Here is a 17,065-nt window from a genome sequence, read left to right as displayed (position 1 = left end):
CCAGCCATCAGCCTCCTGACAGGCGGGTGGCCAGGAGGGGCAGGGCGCCCTGCGGGAGGGAGGCCAGCGGCTGTGCAGAGGGGACAGCAGGTGCCGCGAGGTCTGGGTGGCTGTTTACTGGCTGCTTCCCCCCCACCACTGCCCACAGCAGACAGGGGGCTGCTCCACTCCTGCCTGGAGCACCAGGGGCTGGTTAGAGCCCAGGTGCCACGGCCCTGAGATGTTGGGCAGGACCTCAGCACCTCTGAACTTCTCTGCCCCTCTGTGAAAGGGGCAGGCGGCGAGGGGATCGGGTGAGGTTGGCACCGTATTTGGCACGTGATAGCTGCAGAAGTCATTTATCCATCATCTTCCAGAGGCCGCGTGGCCCTGGCTCCGGCTGGATCTCTCTGTCTGACAGTGGGGCTGTGACCCCGGGAATAGGGAATGGGCAGAAGCAGGGGTAGCGCCCACAGTTCACTAATAAAGCAACAGACACCAGCCCCCAACTGTGGCCTCACCTGCTTCATGCCCCGGGCCGTGGGCGAGACCCACAAGTGTTAGCAGGAGGAGGCTGCAGGGCAGTCCAGGTTTTAGCAGGTAGAGGATGCCCTCCTTGCTGCTCTAAGCCGCTGAGGCCCCCGAAGTCTCAGCCACGGATCCCAGGTCTTTCTGCCTTGCCTTGGTGCTGGCTGACCTTGACTTAAGATGAATGGGGAGGCCCAGGGGCTTACACCCGCACCCCCTGCAGAAAATGCTGCAGACAGGGTGCTGGCTTGGCCTCCTGGTGTCTTGGGCAGGTCTGTGCTGCAGGCCCTTCAGTTAAGCTGGAAGCCTTGTCTGCAGGCCCTGCTCTCTGGATGGCGCAAAGGGGCTCAGTGACCACCAGTCCTGCCCACCAGCGCCTTGAGCATTTTCCCACCCTCCCCGCACACAGCTGGCCCTGGGCAGAGCTGCTCAGACTTCAGGGAGCCTCAGACCACGAGAGAAGCTTGTTCAGCTGCAGGTTCTGATTAATCAAGTGTCCTGGCATTACCACCTGCCAGTGGGCGGCGCTCAGCGTGGCCAGGCCTCGGCCATCCCGACATCAACGCTTCCTCTGCCTGCTGGTGGCCATGCTCAGCATGGCCAGGCCTCGGCCATCCTGAAGTCAACGCCACCTCTGTCTTGGCTGTCCTATGAATCACCGGGGCAGAAGATGGTGAAAATGGAGGTTTTGCCGCCCTAGGTGGCCTGCCGGCTGGGCTCTCCCTGGGCATACACTGCCCGCCCTCCTGCCCCCAGCCCAGGGGAGCCTGTTAGCATCGGAAAGTGGAAGAGACTCTTAGAACTATGGCCTCTGGGGCCCAGACCAGCAGCAGCCCCACCTGGGAACATGTTGGAAATGCAGGTTCTGGGTCCCAGCCTGACCTGCTGAATCAGAACTGGGGGGAGAGGCTGCGGTCTGTCTGAACACCCCCTGGGGGATGCTCATGGAGGCGGGAGCATGGCACCACTGCCTCAGGGCACTGCTCACTCCTGGTCTGTAGAAGCCTCAAACCTGGAGTAGGGTGTGGCTCTCCCAGGGCCACTACACTCCGAGGGCCCCAGCTCCAGTGTGGCTGGCCACCTGAGATGAGCTGGCCCAAGCCCATCCTCCGGCCTGGTTCCGCCCCCGAGATCACCTGCGGGTGGGACGTCAGCCACCTGTCAGGGCACCTGGGGCAGGCTGCCCCAGCGCTGGGCAGCCACTTGGTGGGGCCTTGGCTGGGAACCGTGGGGCTGTGGGCACCGGCCTCTGTACTTAGCCCGCTTCACCCACTCTCTCTTTCTCCTTTGGTTGCAGCCCCTGCGGACAGGAAGGCTAAGGCCTCAGCGATGCCGGACTCCCCAGCGGAGGTGAAGACACAGCCCCGGTCCACACCCCCCAGCATGCCGCCCCCACCACCTGCCGCGTCCCAGGGGGCCACACGCCCCCCCTCCTTCACGCCACACACACGTAAGTAGCCCCCACCTGGCAGCCGAGGGCCAGGTGTTTCAGGGGAGCCCTCGTGTTGTGTGAAATTCCGAGCTTCCTGCCCAGAGCCGGTGGGCACCTGCTGTGAGCCCCGAGTGTGAGGAGCTCCTGTGGCATGGCCCAGAGCCCAGGCTTGGCAGGTTCAAATCCCAGCTTCCCTGCTTCCCACTGTGTAGCTCTGGGCCAGGTCCTTGCCCTCTCGGGGCTTGGGCTTCCTCTTCTGCAGTGCAAGTCCTCCCAGGGCTGTGGTGGGGCCAGGTGAGTCCACACAGGCCTTGCGCCAGGGCCAGCCGTGGGCCTTGGGTCAAAGCCGGCCACTGTGCCTCAGGCTTCCTGCCTCATCTGGCAGGCCCAGGGATGCCAGGCTCATCCAGAGGGAATGTGGAACTGGGATAGAGTCAGGGGCTTCCCCAGGGTCACACAGGAGGTCACCTGTGTACAGGCCCCCTGGAGGGACCGCAGGAGCAGCTCTGGCCCTGGAGGGGCTCGGCAGGAGCTCGGCAGCCCGGCTGAGCACGGGGGCCAGGGTGGGGGCCTCAGCACAGGAGGCCAGAAGGGCGGGACCTCGAGAAGCTCTCAGGCCTTATCTTGCTGGCCCTGGGCAAGGGGTTGGCCATGCTTGGCGCACAGAGCCACTGAGGGTGGGCCCTGGGGGCCTGTGGGGCAGGGAGCGGCCAGTTCTCATCGAAGTCAACCCCGAGGCTTGGCTTTGAGGACAGAATTGGTGCTCTGTGGCCCAGTTGCTGGGCCGGTGGGGTGGGCAGCGTCCCTGCCCCTTAAGGCCGGGGGCTCAGGAGCACATCTCAGTGTCTGCAGGGGTGGAGACTCCGTGTACCCCCTCCACGTTCAGAGGCCAGAAAGCTCTGAAACTCAAATGAAGCCCCTCTCTGTGGGAGGAGCCTGAGACTTCTGTCCCGCTGGCCCTGGGTCCCCCACAGGCCAGGAAGAGCTGCTTCCTCAGTCCCTTTATGTCACAACTGTCCACAGAGCACCAGGCGGCTATGGGCCAGGCCTGGCTCCCTCCCTGGCTCTGCCCCTGAGGCTGGGGGCCTGCTCCGCCGAGGGCTTTGGCCGTCATCTCCCCTGCATCTGGAAAGAGCACTGGCTGTGGGGTCAGGCAGCAGATTTGCGGCCCTGTTTGTGGGATGCTGGCTCTGAGTCAGCCTCCTGACTTGGTTGGGGAATGGGGTGACCCAGCAATGGGGTGCCCCCAGGTGTGCCGCCCAGAGGCAGGTACAGCTGGAAATGTGCCCAGCACTCAATAGGAGCCAAACAGCATAACACCTATTCCCTGCACCCACGGGGCCTCCACGTGTCATGGAGCCCGTAGTGGGGGCCAGCCCTGCCTCCAACAGTCGGGATGCCACACTCACGATTTTGCAGGTCCTGGAGGACGGCAGGCCCAGCATGCAGGTCCTGGCTGTGCGGAGCTGGCCACAGTTTCCAGTGAGAGGTTGGCTGGGCTCTTTCTCACATGTGCTTGTCACACGGCAATGTGGCTGGGTTGGGATCACCCTTCCCTCTCTTCAGGAAGAGCCCTCCCGTCTGGTACGAACCACAGGCCGTCTCTTTCCACCAGGCAGCTTGCGACCACACTGAGCCCACATAGGTAGAGAGGGGAGACCACTGGTGTGTTGAATTCGCAGCACACCCGAGCCCTGGGGGAAGAAATGCTCAGGACGGACCACAGGAGACCCGGCCATGGGTGCAGTGCCTAAAACGCCCACTGCACAAACCTCAGGCCCCAGTGTCAGGGACAAGCCGTGGGCTGAGCCTGGTTCCCCAGACCCTCAAGGGTGCGTCTCCCTGACCTGCTCCCCCCTGGGCACCAGCAGCCTCTGCTTCGAAGGTGCTGGTCTGGGGACCCAATGCTCCTGGCTGGGGGTAGGGTGGGATCAGCGGAGCCTCAGGCTCTGCTTCCGGAGACCTGGGAACAGTTGTGAGGGCAGCCGGCATGCCTGGGGCTGGGGTCCTTCCCGCCCCCTCCGCTCTCAGGACACCTTGGGGTCAGGTTTCTGGGGTGAGGTCCCAGCTGGTTTAAGGAGCGTGAAGGTTATGAAAGAGAGAAGCAGGTGCTTTTTCTTTTCTAAGCCGATGCTTCAGTCCCACCGGGCTGTCAGGAGCATCAGTCTAAGGCTCTGGCTGCCCCTGAGGTGGCCTCAGATTCATCCCCTAATCCACACAATTCCCTGAAAGCCAGGTGGTTGGCCGCACCCCTGCCCCTGGCTGGTGGGTGTCCTTGAGGGGCCACAGCTTGGTGGCAGAGCCCTGCCGGGAGGCTCCTCCCCAGGGACTGGCCTCTAAGCCAAGCTGATGGGACACTGAGCTTGAACGGAGACTTGAGGGCCGAAGTTTTTCTTGCCCAGTGACTGCTCTGGGCACAAATTCATCTTGGAGTTGAAGCTGCAGTACTGCTGTGGGGGTGGGGGTGGTGGGGGGAGGGAATATAAGGAGTAGGGACCCAGACCAAGCTCCTCTAAAGCTAGGAGAACTCTTAAAGGGCTAAGGCTTTACCCTGCCCTTGATTACCCCCATGACAGAGAACTCACTACCTGTTTACAGAGCTCCAGTCTTCCTGTGGCCTTCACCACTAACTTCAGTTGGACAAATTCAATCTTTCTTCATTTATATAGCAGAGATGGGGACTCCCTACGGTCACCCAGGCTGGGTCTTGAACTCCTGGGCTCAAGCTCTCCTCCCCACCCCAGCCTCCCAAAGCGCTGGGATTACAGGTGTAATCCCGGCCAAATCTTTCTTCGTGTTTGGTGCTTCCTCCTGCAGCGCTGACCCAGGGCTTTGTTTGAGACTCCAAGTCTCAGATCACTTTTAGGACATGCAGCTTTGGCCCAGGCCCGAGCTGAGGATAGTGCTGATGGGGTCACAGGTGCCTTCTGGGAAGAGGATGTTGAAAACGAGGGGCCCCGCCCCTGCTCATAGAGAAGCCTTGGTTCTTGTAGACTCTGGAATGGTCCTGTCAAAAATGGCCCTTAGGGATCATCCACTCTCAGAGAAGGAAACTGAGGCCCAGAGAGCGGAGTGGCCTGGCCCCAGGTGGTGACAGAGCCCCATCCAGAAAATCGCTCTGTGAAGCAGGAAAAGGCGGCCCTGAGTGCCCCTGAGGGCAGAGTCTCCTGCTCACGCCGCCACCGAAAACCGAAAATCGCTCTGAGAAGTAGGAAAAGACGGCTGCGGGCGCCCCTGAGGGCAGAGTCTCCTGCCCACGCCCCTCCTGACAGCGTGTTCTTCTTATTTTGCTTACAGATCGAGAGGACGGGCCTGCGACGCTGCCCCACGGCCGTTTTCATGGCTGCTTAAAATGGTCTATGGTCTGTCTCTGTAAGTAAAATAACAAAAACCGCAGAGGCCTCCCGGGAGGTCTTCACCGCAGCACCCTCTGTGGGCCCAGCGCTGCTGCCCTGGGGGTGCTCGGCACTCCTCCGCGGCCTCCCACACCCTCAGCATTGCCTCTGTCGTGTTGGTCCTGCCTCCTTCGGGAGAAGAGGGCGCAGGAGGACAGAGCCACAGGGTCCCTGCATCCCACAGACCCTCCGCTCCAAGCTGTGGGGCTTCAGGCAGGAGCAGGGCCTCTCTGAGCTTTCCTTCCCCAGCAGCAAAACATGGCCAGTGGGACTGACTGGGAGTGTCCAGGGAAGGGGCGTGACACTGTCCCTGGCAGGCCTGTAGCTCAGCCACGTCTGCTAGGGCAGACCCCACCTACCTGGAGTCCCAGCTGCAACTCTTCCTGCCAGGGTGACCTTGGCCAGGTGCCACACCCCATGCCTCAGTTTCCCCACCTGTAAAATGGAAGTCTTCATGGGCCCTGGTGCCAGGGGTGATCTCCAGGAGCCGTGAGATGGTGGGGCCGGGCACGCGCTGGGCGTTCAGCAGACTTGAGTCTCCAGCAGATGTTTGCGTCGACGGGCGAGGCCCTTGGCAGGCGTTCAGGGAGCACGGGCTCTTACCAGGCGGTGTTTAGAGTTTCTCTCAGCCAGTGAGTGCAGCCACACTTGAGCCCATCAGACAGACTCCGGTCCATCACTACCAGCTAGCCTGGCGGTACGGCCCAGGTGTGGCTGCCGCGTCACTCCCAGCTCTAAGAATGAGGGTGGCAGAACAACTGTGCATTGTTTCTGTTGCACGGGGCTGTCCTTGTCACAGCCGTTATTCTGTGATGGGCCTGGCCATGCACCCGCGCCTGGCATGCAGCTCCGGGGCAGTGGCTGTTGTCACCCACTGTGTGATCTTATGGATGGCAAAGATGGTGAATCCCAGCCTTGGAGCCCCCACAACAAGGAGCAGGGGTGACAGGAGGGGCTGCCTTAGGGCGCCTCTGTCTCATCTGACCCCCCCACCAAGGCTCTGAGGCTGGGGGAGCCGCAGGGGTGCTCGTATGTGCCCCCAAACCTCAGCTGGGGACACGTGTGCAGTCTAACTTAGTAACACACCTGTTGCGGGAATGAAAGCACTTGTGCCGGGGTTATTTTCGGCGTCTCTTTAGCTGCTGAGACTGCCCGGCAGCGCGGGAGGGAGTGCGCGGGCAGGCGAGGGCGAGCAGGCCGCTGGAAGGACCGGGCACCCAGGGCAAGGCTGGTAAGCGCACCTAAGGGAGGGCCAGGCCCAAGCCGGCCGGGGCGGTGGGCAGGGGCCCTGGTGTGCACCGTGGCAGTCTGAGAAGCCACTGGAAGGTCCACAGTCCTGGTGACAGTCCTGTGTGTCCTGGAGAAACCAGCCTCCCACTGTGGTGAGGTCTCCCATGGTGACGGGCCATCTCCTGGCCTGGCTGGGTGACCGCAAGTGGCTGTCTTCAGTCTTGATGGGGTGTGTGTGTGTCAGAGTCCACCGTGTGGCCAGTTGGAGCTCACCAGTGAGAGGGAAACTCGGCAGCGTGGTGGGGTCCTCCGGACAGAACCTCAGAGAGCGAGAGACCAGGGGCTCAGTGCATCCTGCCTCAGTGTCCACTGTCCCCCCGGAGGAGGGAAAGCCCCAGAATACAGTGCCATTATTGGTGCCACGCACTCCAGAGGGCCAGCGAGTCCATCCTGAGCCCAGGAAGGCACTGCCGAGATCATTCAAGCTAGGGGCACAGACAGGCTACCCCCTACACAGGCCGCCCCTGGTTGAGGGGGGCGCCGCTCAGAACGCCGTGTGGAGGCTCATGGCCCCAGCAGCAGAGGTGTCTCAGTTCTGCAGCCAGCCCACAGGAATGGCCGAGGCCACGCATGCACTCAAGGTTTTGTGCCATATCTGACCTTCAGTTAGTGGTTTCCAGAATTCCAGTAGGTGTGGGGGCCATTTACTGCCAACGGCCTCACACAACACCCAAACCATAAAACCAGTCAGGATGGAGCCACCCCGGGGGGCTGACCTGGGCAGCGAAGGAGAGGCCAGGGAAGCCCGGGTCTGGCCTGAGCGACTCCAGCTGGGGACACATGGTACAAAGGAAGTCACTGCCACACTGTCCCTTGGTCCCTGGAGCCCCACTTGGAACTCCAGGATGGGTTGGGAGCCATTTGCAAATGAAGAAACTGAGGCTAGGCGCCGAGTCTGACTCACAGGGCACGTCTGGGCCTGGCAGCTGGGTCCTCGCTCCTAACCAGGGCAGCTTCTCCCAGCCCTTGAGGGCAGGGCTGTGTTGTCTGGACGTCCTTACCACGCTGGTGTGTCTGAGGGCCTCTGCGGCGCCCCCTGCCCTTCTGGCCTCTCCCACAGACCCTGCAGTGGGTATCTCTGAGGCCCAGGCTGGAGCGAGAGCAGAGTGAGCACATCTGTTCCGCCTTCTCCACCAAGAACATCCTGAGCACAGGGCCGGCATCACCCTGTCCCGCTGTGCCCAGCGCTGGCTGCTCGGTGTGTGGGGCCTGCCGGGGACGGGAGGCGGTCTCAGGAAGCCGCGCTGCCCCGCTGAGTGTCTTCGGTGCCTCGGCGCCCATCTGCCGCGTGGGATGTGTGTGATGACCGTGCAGCCTGTGTGTGCGCAGATGCAGAGCCCAGCCTGGGCCACAGCACAGCTCCCTGACCCGGGAGGCACCTCGCAGGTGCCACGAGGCCGCGGTCGGGAAGGTGAGAGCCTCAGGCAGCTTCTGGGAAGGTGGAGTGGAGGAAGCCGATGGCAGCCACCTAAGGGTCACTGGAGGGACACTTAGAGAGGGTCTGACCCCTCAGAAGGGCCTCGGTGGAGGTACGGGCTGGTCAGTCAACCTCGGGAGGGTGCGGCCCCTTCCAGCCCAGGCCTGCAGGAGCGAGTAGAAAGGGAGGCCAGGCCCAGCCGGGGCCACAGCTGTGGGGACGCAGCCCAGGAAGGGGGGCCAGCATGTGGGCCCCCATGTCCCATGTTCCCTCCCGTTCAGGCAGAGTCCACAATACTCAGCAGGGTCATCTCCCAGGGCCCAGGTCAAGATGGGCAGGGCTGGCCTGATCTGAGGGGTATACCAAGACCCCCCACTATCCAGGGCACATGAAGTAAACAGCAGGTGCCTACCGGCTTCCCAGGAGGAGCCGCTGCACCAGCCCAGCCCAGGGGCATCTCCATCCTGGAGAGAGTTTTCCTCTCCTCATAGGCACACACAGGCCCCGCCAGACCTCAACCACAGGCGTGAACACACGGCTGGAGCCTCAGAGGAATTCGGCCCTGAAGGAGCAGGTGGCTCTGAGCTGCCCCCACCCCCAGACCCACACTCTCAGCAAGGGCGAGGGGTGGGCTCCCTGGAGAGAGGCACTCGGGGCCACAGTGGAGCAAGAGAGACGTGTGTGAACATCATAGCTGTGCGTGCGTGTGTGTGTGCATGTGTGTGTACGTGTGTGCATGTGCATACATGTGTGCACGTGTGTACGTGTGTGTGCATGCGTGTAAGGGCAGTGGGGGGTGAGTGGAGGCAGGGAAATGGAGGAGTTGGTACCCTGTGTAGGGAGCGTGTCCTTGTGCAGGAGGTGGGAGCCAGCTGCGAGTGTGTGCGGAGTTTCGGTCCTCCTGACAGCAGGAGCTGGCCAGGACTTCAGGCCTCCCAGAGGCGTCCAGTCCCCCTCCCGTCAGCAAGGGACTCGGGAGCCCTGTGACCTCTGACCTGTCTGCAGAGCCTGGAGGTCGCCCCTCAGGCTCCTGAGGCCAAGGGCACAGGGTGCAGGTGTCCCGGGCATAGGAGGGCCACCCTGGCCTCCTTGCAAGAAGCTTGGCCTTAGCTCTGTCACCTGAAAAAGGGGTGAGGCCCAGCCCTGGGACTTTCCATAGCAGCTCTATGTCTGCCAGGCCCCTGGAACGCTGACCCCAATAGGAGGGCCAGCCAGGCAGTCACGTCTCAGCGGCCCACAGGCAGCCCTGCAGCGCACTCATGAGCTGTTCCCTATGTCACCTGCTTGTCCTCAACATGCGCTGGTCTGTGTGCACATGCGTCTGTGTGTCCAGCCACCAGAGGCAGGAACCCACCCAGTGTGTCCTTGGGTGTCCCAGCTCCTCTGCCCCCTGGAACCCCATTAGCCCAGGTGTTGGGGCAAATGAAGGCATTGCTCACAGCTGGGAGTCACCTGTCTGGAGCATGGCTCGGGGCTGGGAGACACATGTAGGAGGGACATTGCTTAGGGCGGGAAAGCACCTGCAGAGCTGGGAGGCACCTCTGTGGGGGGGTGGGGCACATTGTTCAGGGCTGGGAGGCACCTGCAGGGCACATTGCTCGGGGCTGGGAGGCATCTGTGGGGGGCATTGCTCGGGGCTGGGAGGCACTTGTTTTGGGGATGTTGCTCAGGGCTGGGAGGCATCTGTGGGGGAAATTGCTTAGGGCTGGAAGGTGCCTGATTGGTGTAGGGGTATTGCTTGGGAACGTCATGCCAGAGGTGATGGTAGCTGGTCTTTCAGGGGGATGAGCGACTTCTCATTTTCCAAGTCTCCTGTGCCTCCACAAAGTGGGAACTGAGCCATCAAGCCCCCGTCGTGTGGAAAAGCCCCTCGCTCCCTGTTCCCAGTGAAACCCTGAGCCAGCCTGGTGGGTCGGTGTCTTCCAGGCCAGGTGTAGGGGCCACACCCCTCCTGGGTGTGAAGGGCCTGACTTCAGCCCCAGAGCAAGTCCCAAGGGTGGTGCCAGGCAGGGGAAGCCACACTCAGAACACGGTCACTCCACAGCCACCACCATTGTGGGTGCCATCCCAGCCCTTACCCACTGGGGACCTGGGGCAAAGAGGCTTCACCTCCCTGGGTATCCATTTCCACGTCTGTAAGGGGTTGTGTGTGACCTCTCAGAGCAGGGCCGGAAGGACAGATGGTCAGCACGCAAAGGTCTGGCTCAGCTGCCCTGGGCGGGCCCAGGGCTCCTGCCGTCATCCTCAGCACTGCTGGCCTTGTGTCCCATTATTGTTGCCGTTGCTGTGGACCTTGTCACCTTGGTCGCTGCTGCCCTCACTGTCGCCACCGTCTGGGCTGTGTTGTCACCGTCACCTTTGTGTCCTCGTGTCCCTCACCCTCACACCCGCCTCCCTCCTGCAGTGATGAACGGCAGCAGCCACTCGCCGACAGCCATCAGCGGCGCGCCGTCCACACCCAACGGCTTCAGCAATGGCCCGGCCACCTCGTCCACGGCCTCCCTGTCCACACAGCACCTGCCCCCAGCCTGCGGGGCCCGGCAGCTCAGCAAACTCAAGCGCTTCCTCACCGCCCTGCGGCAGTTTGGCAGCGACATCTCCCCGGAGATTGGGGAGCGCGTGCGCACGCTGGTGCTGGGCCTGGTGGTGAGTCGGGCAGGGGCAGCCAGGGCCTTGGGACGTGCTATTCCCTCCGTTGAATGAGGATGCAGCCACAGCCACCCCGCATGTGGGCTCCATGCTGACGACTGGGCGTGGACCTGCTCCCACGATGCCGCCTGCACCCTCCCAGGCCGTGCCCAGCTCCTGGGCTGCCTGCCTGCTTCCAACATGGAGCCTCCTCCTCAGGCACGGGCGGGCCGGCGCTGGCTCATGTGCCGAACGGTGCCGGTGTGAGGTGGGTTTTCTCCCCTGCAGAACTCGACGCTGACGATCGAGGAGTTTCATTCCAAGCTTCAGGAGGCCACCAACTTCCCTCTGCGGCCGTTTGTCATTCCCTTCCTGAAGGTAATGGCAAACCCATCCCCTTTCCTTCGGGGGCCTCCTTAGAAGACCCCTCATCCCATTCCCTGCCAGTGTGGACAGCGGTGGACAGGCGGGAAGGGGCTGATGTGGCCGGATAGACTGGTGGGTGAAGAACTGTCGGGCGTCGATCTTGGCCAGCCTAGGACCTGCCCTAGGGGAGCACTGCTGACTAGTTGACTAGTCAGGGTTGATTCCTACCAGTGAAGGCCTGAAAACTGGTTCCCAGACCGGAGGATTAGTCAACCACTGAATCCAGTGCAGGACAGAGCTGTGTCCGGTTCGGCTCCGGTTGCCACTGGCCGAACGTGCTCGCTCACTCCACAGGTGATTTTTGGGCACTGATGATGTGCCAGCGTGGGGCGAGGCTCAGGGACAGGGCCCAGGACACGCAGCAGGTCCCTCCTGGAGCCAGCACCCTGGGGTGGGAAGGCGTTCGGTCACAGCCACTGTCAAATCTGCAGCTGTACGTGGTGGAGAAATATTCCGAAAGTCTCTTGCCTGGAGGCGTGTTGGTGAGGACTGAGGATGAGGGCGGAGGTGGGTGCAGAGCCAGCCCAGGGCTTTCCAGACAGCAGGAACTGCATGTGCAGAGGCCCCGCGGCGCGGGGTGCCGGGTGCAGAGAGGCCCTGAGGTACGGGGCGCCGGGTGCGGAGGCCCCCTGAGGTGTGGGGCGCCGGGTGCGGAGGCCCCCGAGGCGTGGGGCGCCCACTGTGCTTGAGGAGCAGCAGAGGGGTCAGTGCGACTGGAACGGAATACGTGGGTTGGAGAGAGCAGAGGTGAGGGCAGGAGGCGTGGACAGGCGGGAAGGGTCTTATGTGGCCACGTAGGCAGGTGGATGAAGACGTGTCAGGTGAAAGCAGGTCAGATGGTCACACCCAGATCAACCGTGGACCAGGGCGGCAGCACGCAGGGCTTGTCAGCTATGCAGGCTCTCGGCCCGGCCGAAACCTCCTGAATCAGAGCCTGCATTTTTACAGATGCCAGTCTGAGGACCGGGGATTGCTTGAGGCCAGGAGTTCCAAAACAGCTTGGGCAACACAGCTAGACCCCATTTCTACAAAAAATTTAAAAATTAGCTGGGCACTGTATGCACCCATGGTCCCAGCTACCTGGGAGACTGAGGTGGGAAGATCGCTTGAACCCAGGAGGTCGAGACTGCAGTGAGCTGCAATCATGCCACTGCACTCCAGCCTGGGCAACAGAGCAAGACCCTGTCTCTGAACTAATGAATGAATGAATGAAGCCATTGATTCCCGTGGGAGAGTGATTTCCACACACAGGCAAAGGGGACGGGCGCGGAAGTGCCGTGGAGTCAGACTGCCATCTTTGCGGGTCTCCGCTTCCCCAAGACAGCCGCACATCTGTAGCAGGAGCTGAGGAAAGGTTCCCCAAATGGATCTGACCCCGTGACCCTCTCTTCTGAGCACGTGTTGGGGTCAGGGTTCCACGGAGCTTAATTGGGAACTGCCAGTCTGGCCGCACCTTCGGGCCCACCTGAGCACTGCCCGCCCTGCTGTGGGCTCCGTCTCTGCTGGGCCAGGCCTCCCCTCGGGGGTCCAGAGGACAGACCGGATCAGACCCTCCCTGACTTGAGCCCGACTCTGCCACTTGGCAGCTGTTGGCCCCTGGGCTAGGCTAGTTCCTCTGTGCCCCGGTTTCTGCGTCTGCGAATCATCCTCAGGCTGTTGGGGAGACAGCACGGAGGGACTCATGGAAGGAACGGGGCCTCACTCCCGGGTTCAGGGTAATCTTCCACCTCAGCCTCCCAGGTCGCAGGGACTGCAGGGAGGTGAGGCACGTTCTAGATTCACGGGCATCGTGCAGGGATTTGAAATGTCCCTCAGCGGAGGAGGAATTGCTTCATGCTGATCTCTCACAGCCCTGTTGACTCCTGTCAAGGTGTAGCATAGGCACTGCCATGTTCCTGATTAGCAGGTGGGGAAACTGAGGCTCTGGGTTCCCCCAGGTGGTGGAGAGTTGGAGCCAGGGCTCAAACCGAGATCTGTCAAACTCCAAATGCCATGGTCATTACAGGGCACACCCAGGGCCAGACCCTGATCCCCCTCAGTCCCTCCCCAAGGGGACCCCACATCACACTCACCTCTGCGGCCACCCTCCCTCACTCCCTCCCTCCCTCCCACCCTGTCTCCTCTGCTTCTTCTTGCCCTGCCTCCCTCTGCCGCCCCCTTCCTCCCTGCACCCCCTCCCTTCCTCCTGCCCTCCCTCCACCACTCCCTCCCTCCTGCCCTGGCTCCTCCGCTCCTTCCTGCCCTCCTTCCCTCCTGCCCTCCTTCCTCTACTCCCTCTCTCCCTCCTGCCCTCCCTCCTCTACTCCCTCCCTCCCTCCTGCCCTCCCTCCTCTACTCCCTCCCTCCCTCCCACCTTGCCTCCTCTGCTTCTTCCTACCCTGCCTCCTTCCGCCACCCCCTCCCTCCCTCCCTGCACCCCCTCCGTTCCTCCTGCCCTCCCTCCACCACTCCCTCTCTCCTGCCCTGGCTCCTCCACTCCTTCCTGCCCTCCTTCCTTCCTGCCCTCCCTCCTCTACTCCCTCCCTCCCTCCCACCCTGCCTCCTCTGCTTCTTCCTGCCCTCCCTCCCTACACCGCCCCCTCCCTCCCTCCCTCCACCCCCTCCTTCCCTCCCTCCACCCTCTCCCTTCCTCCTGCCCTCCCTCCCTCCTTCTGCCCTCCTCCACCCCCTCCCAGCTGTGCTTATGCGCCCAGCTGGTGACAAAAGAGAAGCTTCTGGAGTGTCGGGAGCCTGGGCCCATCTGGCGTTGTTTGCAGTTCGTTAGCGGTCCTTCCCTTCCCTTCCCTTCTTTTAACTTGCTACAGCCCCCACCCCTCCCAGTCTTTGGGGACACAGTGCATGCCCCGGTTTATTAGCAGCAGATGCCTCCAGCCTCAGCCACCCTTGTTTACCAGAGAGATGCCACAGCATCCCCACCCCTGCCCCCCCAGGCCTACGACCCCTGTCCATGATGCCTAGTCAGGCCCTGGTGTCCCCCGGCCGCACCCCAGCACGGTGCCGCCCACAGCACTGCTCTCATGAGGGCACCGCCCGCCTCAGTCTCCCCTTGGTACACAGGGGCTCCCACAGCCTGTGTGGTGCAGCTGGAGCTCAGGGCCAGCCCACCTCATGCCCCCACCCGGGGCCCAGGGCCAGCGGGACATGAAGTCCGGTCACTTCTCTGACATGGAGCTTCTGAGGGGAGGCCAGGAGGATTCAAAAATAAAAGCTAAAGATCCTGCAGCCAGTCCTGCTTCCAGGGCTTGTTGCTCAGATACTGGCCAGAACCCTGGCCCGGCTGTCCCACCCAGGGAGTAGCCCTCACCCCACCCACACCCCTCCCACGCCCCCCCACACCCCGCCACCCATCCCCCACCCCGCCGACACCCCTACAGGGCAGCAGCCCCTTCAGACGCAGAGTGTCGTGGGGGAACCCAACCTTCCCAGGCCAGATAGGAGGTGCCTAGTGGGAGTGACCCCCAGCCAGCCCCCTTGGACCTCGGTGTTCCTGACTGTAGCCTGGGCTAGGGGAGGGGTAGCACCTTCCCGAGACATCCACAGCCCTCAGGCCCAGTGTGGGGCACCCTCACGCAGCCCTTGGAGACATCATCCTAGAAACGGCAGGACTGGTGGCTAAGGGGCCGGAGAGGGTGGGGGCCTGCCTGGCTGGAACCCCAGCCCTGGCTTGCGTCCTCTCTCTCGTGGCTGGGGTGGTGAACCCCCCGCACAGGGCAGTGGGAAAGGACGGAGCTAATTTACCCGGAGCTCGCCGGAGCCCGTCTCGGCCGGAGTCTCCACGGTGCCAGTTTGCGGATACAGCAAGGGTCAGAGAGGTTAAGCGGCCAGCCCAAGGCCACAGCCTCTCTGTGGCAGAGCCCACGGTCAGGGAGGCTTTAGCTGGGCGCTTGGCAGAGCAGCAGAGTCTGCGAAAGCCCGTGTAGCTCGGCTAGTGCCTCAACCACTGCTGCCATCGCTGCGAACATCAGTTCCCCAGCCTGAGTTCGCATCTGTGCAGAGGGCAGCTTTCTGCAGTCAGAGCCTCCATTTGGCGGTGGAGTTGGGGCATTTTTGACCAGCTCAGTTTGTGTAGCATTTTAGTGGTGACACCTCCCCGGTGCCCTGGACTCCTGGGGACGGAGTGGGCACACTGCCTCGAAGGCAGCTTTGCAGGAGGCTCCCACAGGCCCCACCCCATTCTGCAGGCCTGGGGGAGCCATTCCCTGCTGGCCGAGGGCTGCGATGCATCCGGTGCACACACTGGTATTGCCCAGTCCTGGGTCCCCTGCACTCTTCTGAGCCTGCCCCACACGCGGCCCAACAGTCAGGCCTTCCAGAAGCCGGGGGATGCAACCCCACCCATCGCCCCGGCTCCCAGCTGGCCCCAGCTGGCCCCAGCCAGCCAGAGATCCAGATGCTCCCCCTGTCCTAACCGCGACCAGCCGGTTCCCAAACGGGCCAAGGGGAGGTCCCTGGGGAGGGGCTGATGAGGGAGGGAGGATGTTTGGCTCCTCAGACCTCCCGGGACCTCGTTTCCCAGCTCATGCCCCTAATGTGCTCGACAGATGGCTGTTTGGCCCCTGTTCAGCTATCCAAAGAGAAAAACAGGCCCGCAGCCGGCGCTGCTCAAGGGCCTGGTGGAAGCACTCGTGGGGAAGGGGGAGGTGCTGGCAGGAGAAGGCGGCGTGGCAGCTTTGAAACGCATGAGAAAGTTGGAGAATTGTATTTATTTACAAATGCTTAGAACCGCTGGCCCTCCCAAGTGGCCTGCTGCTGGGCCCTGGTCCAGCACACTCAGGGTCCAGCCCGTCCGCCCTCCCGCGGCAGCTCTGGGAAGACTTTGGGGAAGGCACCCGAGAGCACAGCTTGCGGCCCAGCGGTGCCGGCCTGGAGCCAGGGAGGCGCGGTGGGCGCCGCGAGTCCTCACAGGAGCCAAAGGCAGGGTCTGCGCACGAATCCTGTACGCTGGGCCGTCCTTCGGCCACACGCTGCGGAGTCCTTACCCGCAAACATGGAGCCTGGTCTTGAGGCTGTCCTCACCAGGGCTGGAGGATCCCTGAGCACCACGTGCTCACAGCAGCGCAGCCACACAGCACGGGTGTTCACCTCCCAAGTCCACACTCCGTGGAGGCCAAGGCTGGAAACCAGCGGGAAGGGAAGGGGAAGCTGCCTCTGAGGGTTTTCCCATCAGGGCTGGAGCGGACATACTGCCCGTAATCTTGGCCGGGTTTCACTCCCAGCTCCCTCGTGTGAGGGCCTGCAGACCCGGGGCCGCCTCCCCTCTCTGAGCCTGCATTTCCCCAGCTGTGCCCAGTCATGTGGTGCCTGCTGGGCGGGGCGGGTGCAGGCGGGAAGACCAGCCGTGATCTGCCGCACCGTCTTCTCCAGACGGCGCCATGGGAGGGAGCTGGGTGCAGCGGAAAAGCCCCAGCCTGGGAGTCCAGGATCTGGGCTCAAGCCCCACACGCCCCACGTCGCTGTGTGGCCCTGGTGAGGCACTCCTGCAAGCCTCTGTGCCCCCCCTCCCACGGCACCCTCCCACGGCACCCTCCCACGGCACCCTCCCACGGCACTGCTAGGAAGGAACTTGAGGCCCACAGAGGTCGAGCACCTAATCTTTGAGGCCCGAGGTCAAGTTGAGCTTTCGACCACCCAACCCAGGCCCCCTCTGCTCGGCCCTGCACGCCCCCCAGGCCCTCCTTCCCCACCCCACAGGCAAACCTGCCCTTGCTGCAGCGGGAGCTCCTGCACTGTGCACGCCTGGCCAAGCAGACGCCCGCCCAGTACCTGGCCCAGCATGAGCAGCTCCTGCTGGACGCCAGCGCCTCCTCCCCCATCGACTCCTCAGAGCTGCTGCTGGAAGTCAACGAGAACGGCAAGAGGAGGACGCCCGACAGGTACCTGTGGGCTCAGGGCATCTGGGCTGGGGGCACCGTGGACACGCGGCTCACGCTGCTCCCCTCTCGGTAAGAGAGGAAACCTCCTCTGGGGCTG

At 63.0% G+C, this 17,065-nt stretch overlaps 1 protein-coding gene across 4 annotated transcripts in view; it reads left to right on the top strand.

Annotated features, from left to right (window-relative positions):
• Positions 1 to 17,065, top strand: part of CBFA2T3 (CBFA2/RUNX1 partner transcriptional co-repressor 3) — a 68,127-nt gene that overhangs the window by 36,048 nt on the left and 15,014 nt on the right. For 2 of the 4 annotated variants that reach the window (XM_073015656.1, XM_073015654.1), the window contains exons 2-6: positions 1,805 to 1,957; positions 5,237 to 5,311; positions 10,446 to 10,687; positions 10,958 to 11,047; positions 16,787 to 16,968. In XM_073015656.1, the coding sequence (XP_072871757.1) occupies positions 1,837 to 1,957; positions 5,237 to 5,311; positions 10,446 to 10,687; positions 10,958 to 11,047; positions 16,787 to 16,968 (710 nt within the window). In that variant the 5' untranslated portion in view covers positions 1,805 to 1,836. The remainder of the gene's footprint in view (positions 1 to 1,804; positions 1,958 to 5,236; positions 5,312 to 10,445; positions 10,688 to 10,957; positions 11,048 to 16,786; positions 16,969 to 17,065) is intronic. The other 2 variants (XM_073015655.1, XM_073015657.1) reach the window with 2 other exon arrangements.

Source organism: Chlorocebus sabaeus, chromosome 5 (genome assembly GCF_047675955.1).
Source record: "Chlorocebus sabaeus isolate Y175 chromosome 5, mChlSab1.0.hap1, whole genome shotgun sequence".
Classification (NCBI taxonomy): domain Eukaryota; kingdom Metazoa; phylum Chordata; class Mammalia; order Primates; family Cercopithecidae; genus Chlorocebus; species Chlorocebus sabaeus.
Note: the sequence above shows the minus strand (reverse complement) of the source record. Positions and strands in the feature narration are given on the sequence as shown.